The sequence below is a fragment of the Scyliorhinus torazame genome, chromosome 5, assembly GCF_047496885.1.
Source record: "Scyliorhinus torazame isolate Kashiwa2021f chromosome 5, sScyTor2.1, whole genome shotgun sequence".
NCBI lineage: Eukaryota > Metazoa > Chordata > Chondrichthyes > Carcharhiniformes > Scyliorhinidae > Scyliorhinus > Scyliorhinus torazame.
The window spans coordinates 105,190,428-105,215,152 of record NC_092711.1 but is presented as its reverse complement, the minus strand read 5'-3'; the positions used below and the strand labels follow the sequence as shown (position 1 = coordinate 105,215,152).

Below are 24,725 nucleotides of genomic sequence, written 5' to 3'. Positions count from 1 at the left end.
TGGGGGGGCTGGCACTGCCCAATCTCTGTGGGTACTACTGCGCCGCCAATGCAGCGATGGTGCACAAGTGGGTGATGGAGAGGGAGGGGACTGCATGGAAGAGGCTGGAGTCGGCGTCTTGTGAGGGTACGAGTCTGGGGGCGCTGGGAATGACGCCGCTGCCGCTCCCTCCAATGAGGTATACCACGAGCCCGGCAGTGGAGGCGTCACGGGGGGAAGTTGGGGCCTCGGTGTGGACCCCAATACGGGGGAACCACCGGTTTGTCCCAGGGAGAATAGATTGGGTTTTCGGAGTGGCACAGGGCAGGGATAAGAAGGTTGAGGGACCTGTTTGTGGACGGGACGTTCGCGAGCCGGAGGAGAAGTATGGGCTCGCCCCCCCGGGGAACACCTTTAGATATTTACAGGTATGGGCATTTGCCAGGCGGCAAGTGGTGGAATTCCCGCGGCTGCTGCCACGCACAGTACAGGACAGGGTGCTCGGGGGGGGGGGGGGCTGTTGGAGTGGGGAAGATCTCAGAAAATTACCAGGTTATGCAGGAGGAGGAGGAGGCCTCGGTGGTGAAGTTGAAAGGTAAGTGGGAAGAGGAGTTGAGAGAGGAGATCGAAGAGGGGACGTGGGCAGATGCCCTAGGGAGGGTGAACTCTTCCTCTTCGTGCGCGAGGCTCAGCCTCATACAGTTTAAGGTGCTGCACAGGGCACACATGACCGGGACAAGGATGAGCCAGTTCTTTGGGGGTGAGTACAGGTGTGTTAGGTGCTCAGGGAGCCCAGCAAATCACACCCATATGTTCTGGGCATGCCCAGTGCTGGAGGAATTTTGGAACGGCGTAGCGAGGATGGTGTCGGGGGTGGTAGGATCCAGGGTCAAGCCGGGCTTGAGCGTCGCAATACTTGGGGTTGCAGGGGAGCCGGGAGTGTGTGGGGGGGGGGGGGGGGGGAGAGAGAGAGAGGCCGGTATTCTGGCCTTTGCGTCCCTGGTAGCCCGGCGCAGGATTCTTCTTCTGTGGAAGGATGCGAGGCCCCCAAGCGTGGAATCCTGGATCAACGATATGGCGGGGTTTATTAAATTTGAGTGTGAAATTCGCCTGAAGGGGATCGGTACAAGGGTTCTTCAGGCGGTGGCAACCGTTCCTGGACTTCCTGGCAGAACGGTAGACAATGGTCAGCAGCAGCAGCAACCCGGGGGGCGGGTTCTATTTTATTTTTTTTGCGTTTACACTGGGGAATCTGAGGGGGTGTATATATTTGCCATGTTTGCTTGGTGTTAATTCGGGTTGTTAATTTATTATTGATGTACAGGGGGGCACGGGGGTCGTTTTACTTTGTTCTGTATTTAATTCTATTTGGTTCCTTTTTCATTCTGTTGATGATATTTTGTGAAAACCTGAATAAAAATTATTTTTTTTTAAAAACCAGTTGGTGTTCTATTTGCCTTCAGAAACGACTCATGGTTTTCTGGCAGAAACTTCATTAACTTTTGCCTCAGCAACATTTTTCCGGTTGGTCAGTGGATATAACTCAGAGACAACAGACAGGGGCCTCCGCTTAAGATAACAACTTGTAACATTTGCAGGACATGCGTTATCCAAATGGCCTAGTGGGATGAAGCCTTCATTAAACCACCATGCTGTTTGTGATACCCATTGATTTAGAGTCTGGGATCAGGCTAACGAGGGACAGACAATTATCACAGGAGTGTTAATCCGTCAAGGCAACTGGACTGTTCCGCTTTTGCAATCAGCAGAAACAGTAATTAGTGGAGGACTGTGATATCAGAGACCTGAAATAGAATCACAGATGTAACAAAATGATCTGTCTTATAAGTGTTACAAAGAAGTAATTATTTTTGACTCTGTCTTGAACTCTGGAACAGTGTACACAGTACAGTATTTACAGTGCAGAAGGAGGCCATACGGCCCATCGAGTCTGCACCGGCCCTTGGAAAGAGCACCCTACCTAAGCCCACACCCCCACCCTATCCCCATAACCCAGTTAACCCACCCAACCATTTTGGACACAAAGGGCAATTTAGCTGGGCCAATTCACGTAACCTGCACAGCTTTGGATTGTGGGAGGAAACTGGAGCACCCGGAGGAAACCCACGCAGACACAGGGAGAAAGTGCAAACTGCACACAAACAGTGACCCAAGCCAGGAATCAATACTGGGACCCTGGAGCTGTGAAACATTGCTAACCACTGTGCTACCGTGCCCCCCCCAAGTATATGGTTAACTGTAATGAACACGTTTGTCAATCATCGGTATGCACACTGGGCACCTGCTTTTTTTTGTTTTATTTTGTAAACTTTAATTTGTGCATTGAAATAATTATCTATTGTTATTATTTGACAACATGTATTAACTAAAACATATGTAGGGACTAGTGTAGAATGTCACATTCTATACTGTGATTAATGCCACACATTTATGTTATGAATTCACTCAGTGACTTCCGGTTGCGGCGATGACCAGCTAAGCTGCACGTTTCGGCACCTCCCGTTTTAACGGACTTTTGGGCTCTTATCGGGAGCCCCAACGGAAATTCTTTACGGCCAAACCAGTGTGAGGTGACAAAGAAAGGAGTCCCCCCAGGTGTGAATGGAAAGAAGCGATAGTAGTGGCCAGTTTGCGGAGGATCCCTTGGAGCAGCGGCAGAGGAGAGAAGGGAGAAGCAAGATGGCGGCCGAGGGAGCTCAGATGGTATGGGGCCCGGAACAGCAGGAGTTCCTCCGACGATGTGTGGAGGAGCTCAAGAAAGAGGTGCTGGCGCCGATGTTACTGGCAATCGAGGGATTAAAGGAAACACAAAAGGTCCAGGCGATGGAGCTCCGTGGAGTGAAGGCAAAGGCAGCTGAGAACGAAGACGAGATACAGGGCCTGGTGGTAAAAACGGACACGCACGAGGCCCTACATAAGAGGTGCATAGAAAGGCTGGAAGCCCTGGAGAACAGCTCGAGGAGGAAGAATCTAAGGATTTTAGGTCTTCCCGAAGGGACAGGGGGAGCTGATGCTGGGGCGTATGTGAGTACGATGCTCCATACTCTAATGGGAGCTGAGGCCCCAACGGGCCCCTTGGAAGTGGAGGGAGCGTACCGGGTCCTCGTGAGAAGACCAAAGGCAGGGGAAACACCAAGAGCAATAGTGGTGAGGTTCCACCGCTACAGGGACAGGGAGATGGTCCTGGGATGGGCTAAGAAGACACGGAGTAGCAAGTGGGAGAACGCGGTGATACGCGTATATAAAGATTGGAGTGCGGAGGTGGCGAGAAGGAGGGCGAGTTTCAACCGGGCCAAGGCGGTGCTCCATAGGAAGAAAGTAAAATTTGGAATGCTGCAGCCAGCAAGATTGTGGGTCACACACCAGGGCAAACACCACTACTTCGAGACGGCGGAGGAGGCATGGACATTCATACAGGAAGAGAAATTGGACTAGACTTGAGAAATTGATGTTTGGAGAGAGGTAGCGAGGTAGTGGCACAGGTATGTAAAGTGGGGAGAGGGGAGGGCTAATTTGTAATAATGTTGGACGGGGGGGACGCGAAGAAATGTGGGCGCCGGTGGAAAAGGGGAAACGGAAGGGGAATGAGGGAACTGCGGCATTAGGGGCGGGTCCGAGAGGGAAGCGCGGGTTTTTCCCCGCTCTATGGAAATTGTGGCAGGAAAAATGGGCGCAGGAAGGAAGAAGGCCTCACACGCAGGGAGGTCAAAGGATATACGGGAGAAGCCGAGGTCAGCCAGAGTTTGCTGACTCCCGGAAGCAATATAGAACATAGAACATAGAACAATACAGCGCAGTACAGGCCCTTCGGCCCACGATGTTGCACCGAAACAAAAGCCATCTAACTTTGCACTATGCCATTATCATCCATATGTTTATCCAATAAACTTTTAAATGCCCTCAATGTTGGCGAGTTCACTACTGTAGCAGGTAGGGCATTCCACGGCCTCACTACTCTTTGCGTAAAGAACCTACCTCTGACCTCTGTCCTATATCTATTACCCCTCAGTTTAAAGTTATGTCCCCTCGTGCCAGCCATTTCCATCCGCAGGAGAAGGCTCTCACTGTCCACCCCATCCAACCCCCTGATCATTTTGTATGCCTCTATTAAGTCTCCTCTTAACCTTCTTCTCTCCAACGAAAACAACCTCAAGTCCATCAGCCTTTCCTCATAAGATTTTCCCTCCATACCAGGCAACATCCTGGTAAATCTCCTCTGCACCCGCTCCAAGGCCTCCACGTCCTTCCTATAATGCGGTGACCAGAACTGTACGCAATACTCCAAATGCGGCCGTACCAGAGTTCTGTACAGCTGCAACATGACCTCCCGACTCCGGAACTCAATCCCTCTACCAATAAAGGCCAACACTCCATAGGCCTTCTTCACAACCCTATCAACCTGGGTGGCAACTTTCAGGGATCTATGTACATGGACACCTAGATCCCTCTGCTCATCCACACTTTCAAGAACTTTACCATTAGCCAAATATTCTGCATTCCTGTTATTCTTTCCAAAGTGAATCACCTCACACTTCTCTACATTAAACTCCATTTGCCACCTCTCAGCCCAGCTCTGCAGCTTATCTATATCCCTCTGTAACCTGCTACATCCTTCCACACTATCGACAACACCACCAACTTTAGTATCGTCTGCAAATTTACTCACCCACCCTTCTGCGCCTTCCTCTAGGTCATTGATAAAAATGACAAACAGCAACGGCCCCAGAACAGATCCTTGTGGTACTCCACTTGTGACTGTACTCCATTCTGAACATTTCCCATCAACCACCACCCTCTGTCTTCTTTCAGCTGACGAATGTGATATAAAATAGTTACTTTAGAGATATTAGTTAATGTAATGTAGAAATAAGCCACTTTGATTCTGGCAAGTAGAGACAAAGGATTTTAGACCGCATGGAAAAAAGCAGGAAGAGGTGTGTCTATGAGAGTGATGCTGAATTGATAGGGGCCGGAGAAAGGGATTGGAAGTGAGCCAATCAGAATAGATCAAACAGGTCAGGAGGGACATAGGATGACCTATGGGTGTCGAGTATGTGAAACTTGATGCCATTTGAGTGTATCAGTACTGATCTCTTTGTCTGGGACATTCACTTAGTCCCGGAGCTGCAGAGAGCAACATGTTATCTGTATCACTGTGGACTAAGTTTAGCTTGCAAGCTGAATAAAATAACTAACGTTATACTTGCAAATCCATCTCGACTTTTATTGAGGCCAGACTGACGGATAAAGAAATTTGGGATTCAACATTTGGTGCCGAAACCCGGGATTTCTCAGGGCGATCCTGATCCAACTGCGAAATCAGAATTAGACTGATTATGAACAGGAGGATGGGGAACAAGGGGCCCTCAATGTAGAACTGGAAAATGACCGCGCATTGATTGTTCCCCTCTTCTTATCGTCTGATTAGTCTGGTCACTCGCGGTTGGCACAGAAAGACCGCCTCGACGAAATCACAGGTCAGTCTGGGGATTAGCAATTTAATTGATGGGATTTCATATTGTTGATTCGGCTTGAGTTAGGGTTTTGGGTTGATGTGACATCTCAAATGATGGTTCAATTCCAAGTATAAGGGTTCAGAGGCTGATGGGACTTCAGTAGTGAAGGTTCAGTCTATTATATGGGTTCAGGGGCTGATGGGACTTCAGTAGTGAAGGTTCAGTCCAGTATAACTGTTTTTAAATCTGAAGATGGTTCAACTCTATGTGTGAGTGTTTTAAATATATAGTTGATTAAGCTAAAATTGTCTCCTTGGACTGTATTGGCGAAAAACGCAGTTCCGAGGACTAGTTGAGATTGTGGGGAATGCTGCATATTGGTTGAAGCAGAAGTCTCTCAAAGGGTTAACAGCAGCAGGCAAAATCAAAAGACAGACAGTGCTTCTCACTCAGGCTTTGAGATAACAGCAGCAGCCTGTAGTGTAATCGGATACCTTTCCTTTGAGTCAGTGAACACCAGCAAAGTTACGTTTTGAATTAATTAAAGGAAACCAGTGGGTTTCTCCACCTCTTTGATAAAAGTTATTATTTTCGAAAGCAATTGATTGAAATTGCCAGAATCTTAAGTTTTACTTACTTGAAATAATGTTTATCTCATTTTATCAGGAGATTAATAGAAACTTAAAGGAGGTCACGGACAGCATTTTTTTTTAAAAATTGTAAATCTGGAGATGATAGTTGATTTTGCCAACACTTATGTGAATGTAAAAGAAAAAAAAAACTTGTTAAAAGAAAAATTGTTAAGATAAAGAAATAATTAAGTTGTAAATGTTATACAAGTTTGTGTTAAGCAAATTGTAAATTTGGTTCTGAGTTGAGATCAGAGCTAAGCTTGCAAGTTGCAGTAATTCAATTTGAATTTTCAAACATTTTTAAGTTTAAAAAAAAAAGCGCAAGTAGAGACAGGAAAGACACGGGTCAAACAAGAGATGAGCTACGTAGTTCAATGGCTGGCCTTGAATTGACAGAAAAAGAAAAATTCAATAATTTGGAAAAGTCAGTAAAAGTTCCGTCTGCACCCATAGCATGGTCTGCGCTCATTCCAGAACCACCAGAGTACAATAATATATACCCAGTCATTGCTCCCCAGATTCCAAATATGCCAGAAACTCAAGCCCTTTGGGGTGATAGTGTGGGTCCTGATTTACCAACTTCACGACCAGAAGAGCAAAAGGAACTCTGTCCCACAAGCCCAGTTAGCTCTAGGACAAGATCTCGGACAGCGAGAGAGGGGCTTGAGCCTCACCAGAAACAATTAAGCATATCACCTAAGTCTCTCCAAACTAAGGAGAAACCACAAGATTCGGGAACAAAGGAAGCTGAAACAACTTCTTTTGAAGAGAAAGAACTCCCCCTAGTGACAGGGAGAGACGTTGAAGTCTTGGAACAACCAGGGGAAATAGCTAGAGTGCCCCCTGGTGACATTCGGAGACAGTTACTGATTAGGAAGATGCAAAACCCCGACGCAGTGACTGCGGGAGCGAACCCCACGATAGACGTTTACTTCCCATGGACACCCAGTGAGATGATGGCTATTATGTCTACAATCCCAGATAGGAAAAAATCTCCTGCTGCCTTCATGGATTCCTTGAGGACTACCATCTCAATTTATCAAGCTGATTCAAGGGACCTCTGGGCCCTAGTCCAGCAGATTTTAACCCCAGCAGAGTACCGCAATTATCTTAACCACCTGAATGATGCAAGTCATGCCGCACTTCAGCAGGCCTATGCGTTAGACGACGATAGAAGGACACAGATCTTGAATGCGTTGAATAGCACATTTCAAAGGCCCATAAATCTTTCTGTTATCTTAGACCTAAAACCTAAGAAGACTGAAGAGCCAGAGGAATTTCTGGAGCGTTTTAATGAAATCTACCGTGGGCAGTCAGGCGATTTGCTGTATCAAAATGGTCAGAATTCCCCTCAATATTGTGCTATGTTAATGCATTGCTTACCACCTTCTGTGGTTACTGCTGTGAAATGTAATAACATGAATTGGACAGAGAACGACCCTTCCCAGATGGCAAGGGCAGTCAGATTTTATTGGAAGGAGGGTGTAGGCCAAGAAGGAGGCTCAGTTACAAAGGTGAAGACTGAGTATGTAATGAAAAAGGATGTTTGGCGATCCCAACAAGCGGCAGAAATGGTAGTTTATCAGCAGGAGCCCCAATATTGTGACTTTGGGTGGGTGGATCAGCGAAGAGGAGGATACCAAACCCACCCAAAGGGACCCTCACCCCTTTTTTATGGCCCACCAAACGCATCGACAGCTTTACAACCGCAGCCCCCTCTGAGGGGCCATTGGTCTACTGGAAGAAGAGGACGGGGCAGAAATAGAGGCAGCAATGCATGTTTTAATTGCGGCCGTGCAGATCACTGGCAACAGGAATGCCCCTTTAAAAGATAGGACAGGTGTGTGAGTATCCTATTTCTGAACCTGTGACAGTCACTTACGAGAATAAGTCTGCAGAGCATCAGTTTGTAGTGACTACTGGATTGGACTGTAACTTGTTGGCCCGAGATTTACTGTGTATCTTCCAGCTACAGCTAGAATGCGGAGATGAGGGGGTAACGGTTACATCATGGAGGATGAGACAACAGTGCTATATTTCTATCACCCCCCAGTGGTGGACGTTAGACGTTGAACAGTCACTGCATCACGTTACCCTGGCCTATGACAGAACTGGACAAAACAGGGAGTTGGAGGACAAATACCGGCCATTACTTGAGACCAAATGGCCAGTCAAGGTTACAGCCACAGTCACGGGAAAAGAAGGTGTGGAGCATGATGGAGTGGCTACGCATCGTCTGTATGATATTTGGCCTCACTTCGCTTGGTGTGTTATTGGCGATGGACATGGAAAAGGGGAATATTATGTATCTGTGTAGCCCCAACCAATCTACAAGGTTACATCACCTCTGCAAAGGTGATGTTCTTCGCTGCCCCCATATACGAGGACATGGTATCGACTCATGGAAGGTCATCAAAGTTATGGAGAATGCAGGAGTCATGAAGCAGTTGCACCGGTCCCGGCGATGGACATTGCCTTGTTTTTGGAATACATGTAAATTCGATTTTGGATGTGTTAAGAGTGGTACAATAAAGGTAAAATCAGGCTGTCAGAAGAGCGTAGGGAGAGGCTATGAGAAAGTGAAAGGGACTAGAGAGAGGATGGGGCGTATGAGAAGGGAGAATGTAGAACAGCTAGAACGTAGGTTACCGGGAGATACACTTAAGTTAGTTGAAGGCCAAACTGAGGAAAACCCGGGTAGTAAACCTTGGGAGCCCTCGGGGCAATAACCAAGGAGTTGTCTCAGCTACGGTTGTTTGCAATGCAGAACCGGTATGCTCTTGACTATCTTCTGGCCCGTGAGGGTGGGGCATGCGCCATAGTGCAGGGCAAGTGTATCATGGGAGTTCAGGACTTGACCGCTAACATCACTAAATTTATGGATCGCATATGGGATCACTTGGACGGGATGCAGGATCCTGGCTCTTGGGGTAACTGGGGATTTGGAGGTTGGAAGGACTGGTTGATAAATATGGCCATGTATCTAGTGGTAGCTATCGGCTGCATCTTTGTGGGCCTGGCCATCCTTAAATGTGTGATGGGTAGAATGCGGGGTGCACTGGATCAGATCAATGCCCCAAAAAATTTAACTGTTAAAATCCATGAGGGTGAAGCAGATGAGGGGGGGCTAAGACAGGAATTGGAAATGCAGCGACGGATCTTTTTAGATGGGGAACCGCAGCTATGGATTGGATAGTCCGGTTATCATGGAATGATAAAAGGAGGGAATGACGAATGTAATATAAAATAGTTACTTTAGAGATATTAGTTAATGTAATGTAGAAATAAGCCACTTTGATTCTGGCAAGTAGAGACAAAGGATTTTAGACCGCATGGAAAAAAGCAGGAAGAGGTGTGTCTATGAGAGTGATGCTGAATTGATAGGGGCCGGAGAAAGGGATTGGAAGTGAGCCAATCAGAATAGATCAAACAGGTCAGGAGGGACATAGGATGACCTATGGGTGTCGAGTATGTGAAACTTGATGCCATTTGAGTGTATCAGTACTGATCTCTTTGTCTGGGACTTTCACTTAGTCCCGGAGCTGCAGAGAGCAACATGTTATCTGTATCACTGTGGACTAAGTTTAGCTTGCAAGCTGAATAAAATAACTAACGTTATACTTGCAAATCCATCTCGACTTTTATTGAGGCCAGACTGACGGATAAAGAAATTTGGGATTCAACACAGCTAGCCAATTTCTGATCCACATCTCTAAATCACCCTCAATCCCCAGCCTCCGTATTTTCTGCAAAATATGGGGGAGCAATCAAGCTAGAGGGGAATCTAGCGGGGGGACGGACGTGGGACTAACTGGGTTGCTGCTGCTGAGGGTGAGGGGAAGCTGATACGAGATGAGGTGGTCGGGACTGGAGGGCGCCGTCTGGGGGACAGACGGGTGCGTGGGACCCGGGTGAGGAGCTGGCTTAAAAAAGGGGATGGCTAGTCGATGGGGGGGGGGGGAGGGGTAAAGGGCCCCCCAACCCGGCTGATCACGTGGAATGTGAGAGGTTTGAATGGGCCGATTAAGAGGGCAAGGGTATTTGCGCACTTAAAGAGACTGAAGGCGGACGTGGTCATGCTCCAGGAGGCGCACCTGAAACTGGCGGATCAGGTTAGACTAAGGAAAGGATGGGTGGGACAGGTATTCCACTCAGGGTTAGATGCAAAAAATAGAGGGGTGGCAATACTGGTGGGGAAACGGGTATTGTTTGAGGCTAAGACCATAGTGGCGGATAGTGGGGGCAGGTACGTGATGGTGAGTGGCAGATTGCAAGGTGTGGTGGTGGTGCTGGTGAACGTATACGCCCCAAACTGGGATGACGCGGGATTCATGAAGTGTATGTTGGGACGTATCCTGGATCTGGAGGCAGGAAACTTGTTAATGGGGGGGGGACTTTAACACGGTGCTGGACCCAGGGCTGGACCGGTCCAGATCCAGGACCGGGAGAAGGCCGGCAGCGGCCAAGGTGTTCAAGGGATTTATGGAGCAGATGGGAGGAGTAGATCCATGGAGATTTGCCAGACCGATGGGTAAAGAGTTTTCCTTCTTCTCCCACGTCCATAAAGTATACTCCCGGATAGACTTTTTTGTCTTGGGAAGGGCGCTGATCCCGAAAGTGGCAGGAACAGAGTACTCGGCTATAGACGTTTCAGATCACGCCCCACACTGGGTGGATCTAGATCTAGGAGAGGAAAAGGAGCAGCGCCCACTTTGGAGATTAGACATGGGACTACTGGCGGACGAGGGGGTATGTGGAACGGTGAGGGGATGTATTGAAAGATACCTGGATGTCAATGATGGTGGGGAGGTTCAGGTGGGAGTAGTATGGGAGGCGCTGAAGGCGGTGGTTAGGGGAGAGCTGATTTCCATAAGAGCCCACAAGGGGAAACAAGAGGGTGAAGAACGGGAGAGATTGATTGGGGAGATTCTGAGGGTGGATAGGCAGTATGCGGAGGCCCCAGATGAAGGGCTATACAGGGAAAGACGAAGACTACAAACGGAGTTTGACCTGCTGACCACGGGTAAGGCGGAGACGCAGTGGAGAAAGGCACAGGGAATACAATATGAATATGGGGAAAAGGCGAGCCTACTGCTGGCCCAACAACTTAGAAAGAGGGGGGCGGCGAGAGAGATCGGAGGAGTCAGAGACGAAACGGGAAAGATGGAGCAGAGAGCAGGGAAAGTGAACGAGGTGTTTAAGACATTTTATGAGAGGCTGTATAAGTCCCAACCCCCGGGAGGAGAAAGAGGGAATGATACACTTTCTGGACCAGCTGGACCAGCTGGAGTTCCCGAGGGTGAAGGAGCAGGAGGTGGCAGGTCTGGGGGCACAGATTGAGGTGGAGGAGGTGATTAAAGGAATTGGGAGCATGCAAGCAGGGAAGGCCCCGGGACCAGATGGGTTCCCGGTGGAATTTTACAGGAAATATGTGGACCTGCTGGCCCCACTTCTGACGAGAACCTTTAATGAGGCTAAGGAAAGGGGGTCACTACCCCCAACAATGTCGGAGGCGACGATATCGTTGATTCTGAAACGAGACAAAGACCCGCTGCAGTGCGGGTCATACAGGCCCATCTCCCTCCTAAACGTAGACGCCAAGCTGCTGGCCAAAGTGATGGCGACAAGGATAGAGGATTGTGTCCCAGGGGTGGTACATGACGACCAGACAGGGTTTTTTAAAGGGAGACAATTGAATGCCAATATACGAAGGTTGCTGGGGGTGATGATGAAGCCCCCACCGGAGGGCGAGGCAGAGATAGTGGTGGCGATGGATGCAGAGAAGGCATTCGATAAGAGTGGACTGGGACTATTTGTGGGAGGTGCTGAAGAGATTTGGGTTCGGGGAGGGGTTCATTAGATGGGTTAGACTCCTGTACGGGGCCCCGGTGGCAAGCGTTGTTACAAATAGGCAAAGATCAGATTACTTCCGATTACATAGGGGTACAAGACAGGGGTGCCCCCTGTCCCCGTTGCTGTTCGCGTTGGCAATCGAGCCATTGGCCATAGCGCTGAGGGACTCTAAGAAGTGGAGGGGGGTGCTCAGAGGGGGAAGAGGAACATCGTGTGTCATTGTATGCAGACCATTTGCTGCTATATGTGGCGGACCCAGTAGAGGGGATGCCAGAGGTAATGCAGATACTCAGGGTGTTTGGAGAGTTCTCGGGATATAAATTAAATATGGGAAAGAGCAAACTTTTTGTGATGCACCCCGGGGAACAGGGTAGGGGGATAGATGTTCTGCCGCTGAGGAGAGTAGCAAGGAATTTTCGGTACCTAGGGATTCAGGTGGCCAGGAACTGGGGAACCCTGCATAAACTTAACTTGACGCGACTGGTAGAGCAGATGGAGGAGGACTTTAAGAGGTGGGATATGGTGCCTGTAGAAGCCAGGTATTTCGAATACAACTAGTATAGGTAAAAGATAGCTGTTTAAGCATAAATATTGACCCCCAGTTTTAAATACCCATTTATACAGCGTAATTCACTTTTACTGAGGTCCGTTGTTCTGGCAAATGCATATTTTCAAAGTCAGTGTGACATTAAAACAGCACAGTTGCAAGACAATTTGACACTGCTTGTGCTAATTGTCAAGGACAAGGACTGAATACCACAGCAACATGAAGGCACCATTGTTCAGAATGCAGATAACAGCTGGGTCAGAAAAGCTAATGTTGCACATTGAAGATGGACAGCTTGCCATCAAATCAAATGTGTTTGAGTCTAACCCAAACCAATTAGGATTATATTGGGGTGTGATTAGATGACTTAAGACAGATATGAAAGTGTATAACTGAAAAGTTTCCGCCCGCCATTTTAGTGTTGTCTGTCCTTAATTTCTGTCTTTGATTATGTCAGTGTGTCTTTCTGTAGTGTCTTTGTGTTGAGTTGTCTTTCTGTTAGTTTCGTCAGTTTTGTCCTTAATAGTCTCTGTTGGAGATGTCTTTTGGGAGTTCTGTCAGTCTGTGTCAGTGATGGAGTGTATTTTGACTTTGAGTTTAGCTGAAGATTAGCTCTCTCTCTCTCTCTTTTCATGTTTCATTGCCAGACTTTGACCATTTAAAAGTTACTTTCGAGCTGTCTGCCTAAGCAAAAAAGATAATGCCTGTAATTCTCTGAAAGCTTTGAATTGTCTACGAATTGCCTTTTAAATGACTTTCAAATTGTAATCAAGCGACTACAAATAAAACAATTCTTTTTGGCACTTGAGGAGTTTTAACTGAAGTTTCTGCTGAGTCCCAGTATTCGCAAAGTGTTACTGATAACCGAATAGCAGAAATAATATAAATTCCTTCAATTTTACACAGTCGAATAATACAAGGATCGAACAACTTGGCATAGTCCAGAAATATTACAAATCTTACAACTTGTCGTATTGCGCCAGGACTTTGATTCATCAACTAAGCTTCCCCCAAACTTGGCGTAGTTCGGCAGGTTAAGATCCCATCAATTAAAGATTCCTACATTTTGGCGAGCCAGCCAGGAGTTAACATTCTTTCAAATTAAAGATTCCTACAGTGCCCCTGTCATTGGCGGGCAGAGTATAGGCGGTTAAAATGGTGGTCCTCCCGAGGTTTCTTTTCGTGTTTCAGTGCCTCCCCATCCTGATTACAAAGGCCTTTTTCAAAAAAATAGACAGGAGCATTATGAGCTTTGTGTGGGCGGGAAAGACCCCCGAGGGTAAAGAGGGGGTTCCTGCAGCACAGTAGGGACAGAGGGAGATTGGCACTGCCGAGTCTGAGTGACTACTATTGGGCCGCCAATGTGTCCATGCTCTGTAAGTGGATGAGGGAAGAAGGTGCTGCGTGGAAAAGGCTGGAGATGGCATCCTGTAAGGGAACAAGCCTAAAAGCGCTGGCGACGGCGCCGCTGCCGTTCTCCCCGAAAAGGTACACCACAAACCCAGTGGTGGTGGCGACCTTGAAGATCTGGGGGCAGTGGAGACGACACAGGGGAGTGACGGGTGCCTCGGTGTGGTCCCCGATAAGGAATAACCACAGGTTCGTCCCCGGGAGGATAGATGGGGGATTTCAATGTTGGCAGCGAGCAGGAATTAGGAAGCTGAAGGACCTGTTTGTGGACGGGACGTTTGCGAGTTTGGGAGCATTGGAAGAAAAATATAAGTTGCCACCAGGGAATGCTTTCCGATACATGCAAGTGAGGGCATTTACGAGGCAACAGGTGAGGGAATTTCCGCAGCTCCCGACGCAAGGGATCCAGGATAGAGTAATTTCGGGGGCATGGGTTGGTGAAGGTAAAGTGTCCGAAATATACAGGGAGATGAGAGACGAGGGGGAGACGATGATAGAGGAGCTGAAGGGAAAATGGGAAGAGGAGCTGGGGGAAGAGATTGAGGAAGGGCTGTGGGCAGTTGCCCTAAGCAGGGTAAATTCCTCGTCCTCTTGTGCCAGGCTTAGCCTGATCCAATTCAAGGTTCTACACAGGGCGCATATGACGGGAGCAAGACTGAGCAGGTTTTTTGGGGTGGAGGATAGGTGTGGGAGGTGCTCGGGAAGCCCGGCGAACCACACCCACATGTTCTGGTCATGTCCGGCACTGCATGAGTTCTGGGTGGGTGTGGCAAGAGAGATCTCAAAGGTGGTGGGGGTCCAGGTCAAACCAAGCTGGGGGTTAGCTATATTTGGAGTTGCAGAAGAACCGGGAGTGCAGGAGGCGCAAGAGGCCGACCTTTTGGCCTTTGCGTCCCTAGTAGCCCGGCGAAGGATTCTACTTATGTGGAAAGAAGCGAAACCCCCGGGCGTGGAGGCCTGGATAAATGACATGGCAGGGTTCATAAAACTGGAGCGAATAAAATATGCATTAAGAGGGTCGGCTCAGGGGTTCACCAGGCGGTGGCAACCGTTCCTCGACTATCTCGCGGAACGATAATGGAAAAACAGAAAAGACAGCAGCAGCAACCCAGGGGGGAGGGGGGGGGGGGGAAGTGTTTATTTTGTGTTTTTGTTTTTATGCTAGTTGTTTATATTTGCTTCTTGTGTATTACTTTTTCCTCATTTGTTGTTCGTTTAATATATTATTTAAATAACGTTTAATGTATATTTTATTACTAAGTTGTAAAAATGGAAAATTTTTGTTTGAAAAACTTCAATAAAATATATATATTTTTTTAAAATGAATTCACTCAGTGTGACCTTTATAAATGGTAATCATGGATACACTTATATTAAGGGCACACCTTGTATAATCTTTAATATAATTTGTATTATAAATTAATACAGCAAGCATTATAAAATATTCTGTCAATTAGACGTGGTGACCATATTATCCTTTGTATTAAAAGTAAAATGGTCGAGGGCAACTTGCAGTAAGAAGCTAGTTGGGGCTTCATAGGAGGCAGATGGGTGATAAGGGAGAGACTGACTCTGTTTTCGGAAGAATCCAAGCTGCTGGCATTAGCAGTTAGTTATCAGAGGGAACGAACTGACAGACATCCATTCCTCTCCGATCGGGTGAAGGAGTCTCAGGTTAGCAAATATCTAGAAGCGTGACCTATTACCAATTCTAAAGATCACGGGAGACTCCTCAGATATTAAGGATAGCAGCGTCACTATGGCGATCTTAATAAACATTAGTTGTTTGGTAAGTGCTAAGCTACAGAATATTGGGAGGACTAAAGAGGAGTGATGACTGTCTAAAAATGTACATAACTTGTGCCCTCACTTCTGTAGGCTGAGCTGAGTTCTGTTTGACTTACATGGAGGTTAAGGCAGATCTGGTCTGCTGGCTGTGTTTGCAATCTTTAATAAATCATACAAACTGAATTCAAGGCTTGATCCTTTCTACTAGAACAAGAACAAAGAAAATTACAGCACAAAACAGGCCCTTCGGCCCTCCCAGCCTGCGCCGATCCAGATCCTCTATCTAAACCTGTCGCCTATTTTCCAAGGATCTACTTCCCTCTGTTCCCCACCCGTTCATATATCTGTCTAGATGCATCTTAAATGATGCTATCGTGCCCGCCTCTACCACCTCCGCTGGCAAAGCATTCCAGGCACCCACCACCCTCTGCGTAAAAAACTTTCCACGCACATCTCCCTTAAACCTTCCCCCTCTCACCTTGAAATCGTGACCCCTTGTAATTGACACCCCCACTCTTGGAAAAAGCTTGTTGCTATCCACCCTGTCCATATCTCCCATAATGTACTCATTAAGAATCTCACCCATTTCCTCTGACTCCACGCATAAATTCCCTCTTTTGTCTTTGAGTGGGCCAATCCTTTCTCTAGTTACCCTCTTTCTCCTTATATACAAATAAAAGGCTTTGGGATTTTCCTTAACCCTGTTAGCCAAATATATTTCATGGCCCCTTTTAGCCCTCTTTATTGCGCGTTTGAGATTTGTCCTACTTTCACAATATTCCTCCAAAGCTTCATCAGTTTTAAGTCACCTAGATCTTATGTATGCTTCCTTTTTCATCATACCTGGTCTCACAATTCCACCCGTCATCCATGGTTCCCTAATCTTGCCATTTCTATCCCTCATTTTCACAGGGACATGTCTGTCCTGCACTCTAATCAACCTTTCCTTAAAAGACTCCCACATTTCAAATGCGGATTTACCATTAAACAGCTGCGCCCAATCCACATTCCCTAACTCCTGGCGAATTTTGTTACACTTGGCCTTTCCCCAATTTAGCACTCTTCCTTTAGGACCACTCTCGGCTTTGCCCATGAGTATTCTAAAACTTACGGAATTGTGATCGCTATTCCCAAAGTAATCACGGACTGAAACTTCAACCACCTGGCCGGGATGATTCCACAATACCAGGTCCAATATGGCCCCTTCGAGTTGGACTATTTACATACTGCTCTAAAAAAACTCTCCTGGATGCTCCTTAGAAATACTGCTCCATCTACGCCTCCAACACTACACGAGTCCCATTCAATGTTGGGGATGTTAAAATCTCCCATCACGACCACTCTATTGCTCCTACATTTTTCTATAATCTGTCTACATATTTGTACCTCTACTTCACGCTCGCTTTTGGGAGGCCTGTAGTTAAGTCCCAACAATGTTACTGCACCCTTCCTATTTCTTAGCTCTACCCATATTGCCTCAGTACTCGAATCCTCCATAGTGACCTCCTTCAATCACAGCTGTAATATCATCTCTGACCAGTAATGCAACTCCTCAACCCCTTTTACCTCCCTCTCTATCCCTCCTGAAGCATCTATACACTGGGATATTTAGTTGCCAATCTTGCCCTTCCCTCAACCAAGTCTCAGTAATACCAATAACAAAATATTCCCAGGTACAAATCCAAGCCCTAAGTTCATCTGCCTTACATGCTACACTTCTCGCATAAAAACAGATGCACCTCAGACCACCTGTCCCTTGGCGTTCATCATCTCTTTTGCAGGTTGAATGAATGACTGAATCCTTTCCCACACTGAGAGCAGGTGAACGTCCGCTCCCCAGTGTGAACTCGCTGATGTGTCTGCAGGTTGAAGAAATCAATGATTCCCTTCCCACACCGAGAGCAGGTGAATCTTTCTACCCAGTGTGAACTCGCTGGTGTGAATGCAGGCTGAATAACCGAGTGAATCCCTTCCCACACTGAGAGCAGGTGAATGGCCTCTCCCCTGTGTGAACCCGCTGGTGTGAATGCAGGTTGAATAACCGAGTGAATGTCTTCCCACACTGAGAACAGGTGAATGGCCTCTCCCCAGTGTGAACTCGCTGGTGTATCCGCAGGGTGGATGAATCATTAAATCTCTTTCTGCATTGAGGGCAGAAATATTACTGCATCCTTCCTGTTTCTTAGCTCTACCCATATTGCCTCAAGTGCTCGAATCCTCCATAGTGCCCTCCTTAATCACAGCTGTGATATCATCTCTGACCAGTAATGCAACTCCTCCACCCTTTTTACCTCCCTCTCTATCCCTCCTGAAGCATCTATACACTGGGATATTTAGTTGCCAATCTTGCCCTTCCCCCAACCAAGTCTCAGTAATACCAATAACATCATATTCCCATCTACAAATCCAAGCCCTAAGTTCATCTCCCTTACGTGCTACACTTCTAGCACTAAAACAGATGCACCACAGACCTGTCCCTTTGAGTTCATCATCTCTTCCGTCTACTCTTCCCCTTAGACACAATGAGTTTATTATTTAGTATTCCGAGTCTAACAATGGTCTCTCCTCAGTGTGAACTCTCTAATGCTTTTGCAGGTTGAATGAATGACTGAATCTTTTCCCACACTGAGAGCAGGTGAACGTCTGCTCCCCAGTGTGAACTCGCTGGTGTGTCTGCAGGTTGAAGAAATCAATGATTCCCTTCCCACACCGAGAGCAGGTGAATGTTTCTACCCAGTGTGAACTCGCTGGTGTGAATGCAGGCTGAACAACCGTGCAAATCCCTTCCCACACTGAGAGCAGCTGAACGGCTTCTCCCCAGTGTGAACTCGCTGGTGTGAATGCAGGCTGAATAACCGAGTGAATCCCTTCCCACACTGAGAGCAGGTGAATGGCCTCTCCCCTGTGTGACCTCGCTGGTGAGCCTGGAGGCTGGATAACTGAGTGAATCCCTTCCCACACCGAGAGCAGGTGAATGGCCTCTCCCCAGTGTGAACTCGCTGGTGTCTCAACAGGGTGGATGAATCAATAAATCTCTTTCTGCATTGAGGGCAGGTGAATGGCCTCTCCCCAGTGTGAATTCGCTGATGTCTCTGCAGGGTGGATAAATCAATGAATCCCTTCTCACACTGAGAGCAGGTGAATGGCCTCTCCCCAGTGTGAATCCGCTGATGTGACTGCAGGGTGGATAACCGAGTGAATCCCTTCCCACACTGAGAGCAGGTGAATGGCCTCTCCCCAGTGTGAACTCGCTGGTGTAACTGCAGGTGACATAACTGAGCAAATCCCTGCCCACAATGAGAGCAGGTAAATGGCTTCTCCCCGGTGTGAACTTGCTTATGTCTCTGCAGGTGAGATAACTGAGTGAATTCCTTCCCACACTGAGAGCAGGTAAATGGCTTCTCCATGGTGTGAACTTGCTTATGTCTCTGCAGGTGAGATAACCAAGTGAATTCCTTCCCACAGTGAGAGCAGGTGAACAACCTCTCCCCACTGTGAAGTTGCTGATGTTTCTGCAGGGTGGAAAGATCAATGAATCCTTTCCCACACTGAGTGCAGGTAAACGGCCTCTCCTCAGTGTGAACTCGCTGGTGTGACTGCAGGCTGAATAACTGTGCGAATCCCTTCCCACACTGAGAGCAGGTGAACGGCCTCTCCCCAGTGTGACTGCGGCGATGAATCTCCAGCAGAGATGGGGCTCTGTATTCCTTCCCACAGTCCCCACATTTCCACGGTTTCTCCATGTTTTGGGTCTCCACGTGTCTCTCCAGATTGACAATCAGTGGAAACGTTACCTACACACAGAATATATGCTCTGTCTCTCCTCACTATGATTGATGTGATGTTTTGTCAGGCCGTGTAACTGGTTTAAGCTCTTTCCACAGTCAGTTCACTGGAACACGCTCACTCGGGTGTGTGTTGTGTGGAACTCGGTGCTTTTCCAGTCACACTCACATTTAAAATCTTTTGAAGCCTACACACTGAGCCTACATACTGGACAAACATTTCTGCTTCTCGCCGATGATTTCCAGAGCCCGATGATATTCAGGTCAGAGGTAACGAGTGACTTTGTCATATCGAGACATGGCATTTGAGCTCTCTATTTGCAATTCCTCCTCTTCCAATATCCTTTAAAAATAATTTACAAAAGTCATCATTGTTAATACAGATAGCAATTCAGAACTGACAATTTTAGTTCCTCTGGAACATTATTTCCTCTCTCGATCTCCAAAATCTGTAAATCTCCATCCCATACACTCTCCCTCCATTCTCACTCTGCTGTATCTAATATTCACCCTCCCAATTCTCCTGATTCATGTTAATTGACACTACTTTTAACCCAACATCTGGCCTGGGCTTGTGAAATCCTACCAACTGTTCTGGCTTCAGACAATTCACCTGAACATAGAACAGCGCAGTACAGGCCCTTCGGCCCTCGATGTTGCGCCAACCTGTGAAACCACTCTAAAGCCCATCTACACTATTCCCTTATGATCCATATGTTTATCCAATGACCATTTAAATGCCCTTAATGTTGGCGAGTCCACTACTGTTGCAGGCAGGGCATTCCACGCCCTTACTATTCTCCGAGTAAAGAACTTACCTCTGACATCTCTTCTATATCTATCCCCCCTCAATTTAAAGCTATGTCCCCTCGTGCTAGACATCACTATCCGAGGAAAAAGGCTCTCACTGTCCACCCTACCTAATCCTCTGATCATCTTGTATGCCTCAATTAAGTCTCCTCTTAACCTTCTTCTCTCTAACGAAAACAGCCTCAAGTCCCTCAGCCTTCCCTCGTAAGATCTTCCCTCCATACCAGGCAACATCCTGGTAAATCTCCTCTATACCCTTGCCAATGCTTCCACATCCTTCCTATAATGCGGCGACCAGAACTGCACGCAATACTCCAAATGCGGCCGCACCAGAGTTTTGTACTGCTGCAACATGGCCTCATGGCTCCGAAACTCAATCCCTCTACCAATAAAAGCTAACACACCGTTTGTCTTCTTAACAACCCTGTCAACCTGGGTGGCAACTTTGAGGGATCTATGTACATGGACACGGAGATCTCTCTGCTCATCCACACTACCAAGAATCTTACCATTAGACCAGTACTCTGTCTTCCTGTTATTCCTTCCAAAATGAATCACCTTACACTTTTCTGCATTAAACTCCATATTTCACCTCTCAGCCCAGTTCTGCAGCTTATCTATGTCCCTCTGTAACTTGTAACATCCTTCCGCACTGTCCACAACTCCACCGACTTTAGTGTCATCTGCAAATTTACTCACCCATCCTTCTACACCCTCCTCCAGGTCATTTATAAAAATGACAAACAGCAGTGGCCCCAAAACAGATCCTTGTGGTACACCACTAGTGACTGAACTCCAGGCTGAACATTTCCCATCAACCACCACCCTTTGTCTTCTTCCAGCTAGCCAATTTCTGATCCAAACTGCTAAATCACCCCGAATCCCATGCCTCTGTATTTTCTGTAATAGCCTACCATGGGGAACCTCATCAAACGCTTTCCTGAAATCCATATACACCACATCAACTGCTTTACCCTCATCCACCTGTTTGGTCACCTTCTCAAAGAACTCAATAAGGTTTGTGAGGCACAACGTACGTGGGTTTCCTCCGGGTACTCTGGTTTCCTCCCACAGTCCAAAGATGTGCAGGTTAGGTGGATTGGCCATGATAAATTGCCCGGTGTCCAAAATTGCCCTTAGTGTTGGGTGGGGTTACTGGGTTATGGGGATAGGGGGGAGGTGTTGCCCTTGGGTAGGGTGCTCTTTCCAAGAGGCGGTGCAGACTCGATGGGCCGAATGGCCTCCTTCTGCACTGTAAATTCTATGAACCTACCCTTCACAAAACCACGTTGACTATCTAATCAAATTATTCCTTTCCAGATGATTATACATCCTATCTCATAAACCTTTCCAAGACTTTGCCCACAACAGAAGTAAGGCTCACTGGTCTATAGTTACCGGGGTTGTCTCTACTCCCCTTCTTGAACAAGGGGACAACATTTGCGATCCTCCAGTCTTCTGGCACTATTCCTGTGGACAATGATGACATGAAGGTCAAAGCCAAAGGCTCAGCAATCTCCTCCCTAGCTTCCCAGAGAATCCTAGGATAAATCCAATCCGGCCCAGGGGACTTACCTATTTTCACACTTCCCAGAATTGCTAACACCTCCTCCTTATGAACCTCAAGCCCTTCTAGTCTAGTAGCCTGTTTCCAAGTATTCTCCTCGACAACATTGTCTTGTTCCTGTGTGAATACTGCCGAGAAATATTTATTTAGCACCTCTCCTATCTCCTCGGACTCCACGCACAACTTCCCACTACTGTCCTTGACTGGTCTTACTTTTACCCTCGTCACTCTTTTATTCCTGACAGATCTGTAGAAAGCTTTAGGGTTATCCTTGATCCTACCTGCCAAAGATTTCTCATGTCCCCTCCTGGCTCTTCTTAGTTGTCTCTTTAGGTCCATCCTAGCTAACTTGTAACTCTCGAGCACCCTAACTGAACCTTCACGTCTCATTTTTACAGAAGCCTCCTTCTTTAGACAAGTGATTCAACTACTTTAGTAAACCACGGTTCCTTCGCTCGACTGCTTCCTCCCTGCCTGACAGGTACATACTTATCAGGGACACGCAGTAGCTGTTCCTTGAACAAGCTCCATATTTCAATTGTGCCCATCCGCTGCAGTTTCACTCCCCATCCTATGCATCCTAAGTCTTGCCTCATCGCATCATAATTGCCTTTCCCCCAGCTATAACTCTTGCCCGGTGGTATATACCTATCCCTTTCCATCACTCATAACCTGTGATTATACCTCTCTCCAGTTGCACCATCTGGACCTGTAAAGACTTCATTTCCTGCAAAGACTCGCATTCAAAGTATCATCTTGCATCATTGGCTGTGAATGTGTAAGCTAACTCTTCACCCACCTGATGAAGGAGCTACGCTCTAAAAGTTCGTGATACCAAATAAATCTGGTGTTGTGAGACTTCTCACTGAGCCCTGCCCCGTCCAACGCGGCATCTCCACATTCCGAACAATGGGAACAAGCTCCTCCCACTCACTGAAACATCGCCCCGACAAAGACAGCAAACGCGCATGCGCCCAGATGCAGATCCCATAAAGATGGCAGCCGTTAACTCGAGCTGAATATGAGGATCTGCAGCCCCGCTCGGTACAAACTTGGTCCCGTAAACCTTCCGAGGTTTGCGACTTGCAAAAGCTTTACACAACGTTTCCGCCCACTCCCGCGATCTCTCGCTTCCTCCACATTGTGAAACGCCTATTACCAATTTCGGATCTGAAGACACAGTCCTTCTCAATCGCGATTACCCACACTGCGCATGCTTCAAACACAGCGAACCCACCCCTCATTCACTCCGATTGGTTGGAGGACCAGCGGCTGGGTGGGTCCTGCAGTCCCGCCCCCTCTTCTTATTGGTCTGGAGCTGCCGTCAATCACCCGAGCATTGTGACGGTTGCAGACGGCGAGAGGCTCAGGCTGACTCGCTGATTGATCAATAATAACATTGTTTCACTTTCGGCTCTCGGAACGCACTCGGGATTTGTAAACCCCGCCCCCCGACCTGACACTTCAGGCAATGATTGACGGCAGCTCCAGACAATAGGAGGAGAAGGGGATTGATTGGAGGACCGAACGGGAGTGGCTGGTCCTCCAACCAGTCAATGAATGAAGGGCGGGGCTCTCGGGGTGCCGGATCTTCACAGAGGAAGCAACCGCGCAGGCGCACGTGCCAACGCAAACGAAGAAATGTTCGTCTCCTCAATTTGTGACCTGGATGCATAGATTTTTGTGAACAGAGATTACAGCTATCCGACAAAAATTAAACAGATTGAGCCTTATTTTCTTGAGAAAACAAATCACTCAGTAGTGACCTGATACAAGTCTTTAAAATGATCTGTTTGTTGGACAGGGGAGAGGTGGGGCGGATGCTGCCAATTGTAAAGGAGTCGAAAACTGGGAGCCAGGAATAAACATGTCATAGAATGTACAGTGTGGAAGGAGTCTATTCAGCCCACGCACACAAGGGACGACCATGCAGACTCCGCACAGACAGTGACACACGGTGGGAATCGAACCTGGGACCCTGGAGCTGTGAAGCAACTGTGCTAACCACAATGCAACCATGCTGCCCCTATGCTACTGTGTAGCACAGTGGTTAGCACTGAGAAATAGTGCAGGATTTGCCGGTTTTCTGCTTGACATTGAGGAGGCTGACAAGCACTGTTGCCTCACAGCACCAGTCGATTCCCAGCTTGGGTCACTGTCTGTGCGGAGTCTGCCTGTTCTCCCCGTGTCTGCTTGGGTTTTCTCCGAGTGCTCGGGTTTCCTCCCACAAGTCCTGAAAGATGTGCTTGTTCGGTGAATTGGACATTCTGAATTCTCCCTCTGTCCCCGACCAGGCGCCGGAGTCTGGCGACTGGGGCTTTTCACAGTAACTTAATTGTAATGTTAATGTAAGCCTACTTGTGACAATAATAAAGATTAGAGTTATTATAAACTATGTCATAAATACAAGACAGTTACTAATATTTTTGTGGGCAGCACGGTAGCATTGTGGATAGCACAATTGCTTCACAGCTCCAGGGTCCCAGGTTCGATTCCGGCTTGGGTCACTGTCTGTGCAGGGTCTGCACATCCTCCCCGTGTGTGGGTGGGTTTCCTCCGGGTGCTCCGGTTTCCTCCCACAGTCCAAAGATGTGCAGGTTAGGTGGATTGGCCATGATAAATTGCCCTTAGTGTCCAAAGTTGTACTGAGTGTTGGGTGGGGTTACTGGGTCATGGGGATAGGGTGGAGGTGCTGACCTTGGGTGGGGTGCTCTTTCCAGGAGCTGGTGCAGACTCGATGGGCCAAATGGCCTCCTTCTGCACTGTAAATTCGATGATGATAATAAGTCCAAGAGGGAGATATAGACACATTTCTTCATTCACTGGATTAGATTGTGCAACTTGTTACCAGGGAAGGAGTTGAGGAAAGTGCTGGGA

The 24,725-nt window shown here is 47.6% G+C and overlaps 1 protein-coding gene across 4 annotated transcripts in view; it reads right to left on the bottom strand.

Annotated features, from left to right (window-relative positions):
- LOC140421558 (uncharacterized) overlaps positions 1 to 23,062 on the bottom strand; it is a 34,094-nt gene extending 11,032 nt beyond the window's left edge. Inside the window, exons 1-3 of one of the 4 annotated variants that reach the window (XM_072506341.1) lie at positions 22,648 to 23,060; positions 21,680 to 21,751; positions 11,413 to 19,814 (exon numbers count right to left, since the gene is read on the bottom strand). In XM_072506341.1, coding sequence (XP_072362442.1) covers positions 18,416 to 19,429 — 1,014 coding nt within the window. In that variant the 5' untranslated portion in view covers positions 19,430 to 19,814; positions 21,680 to 21,751; positions 22,648 to 23,060 and the 3' untranslated portion in view covers positions 11,413 to 18,415. Of the gene's footprint in view, positions 1 to 11,412; positions 19,815 to 21,679; positions 21,752 to 22,647 lie in introns of those variants that run through there. The other 3 variants (XM_072506343.1, XM_072506340.1, XR_011946903.1) reach the window with 3 other exon arrangements.
- Between the last annotated feature and the right edge of the window lie 1,663 nt (positions 23,063 to 24,725).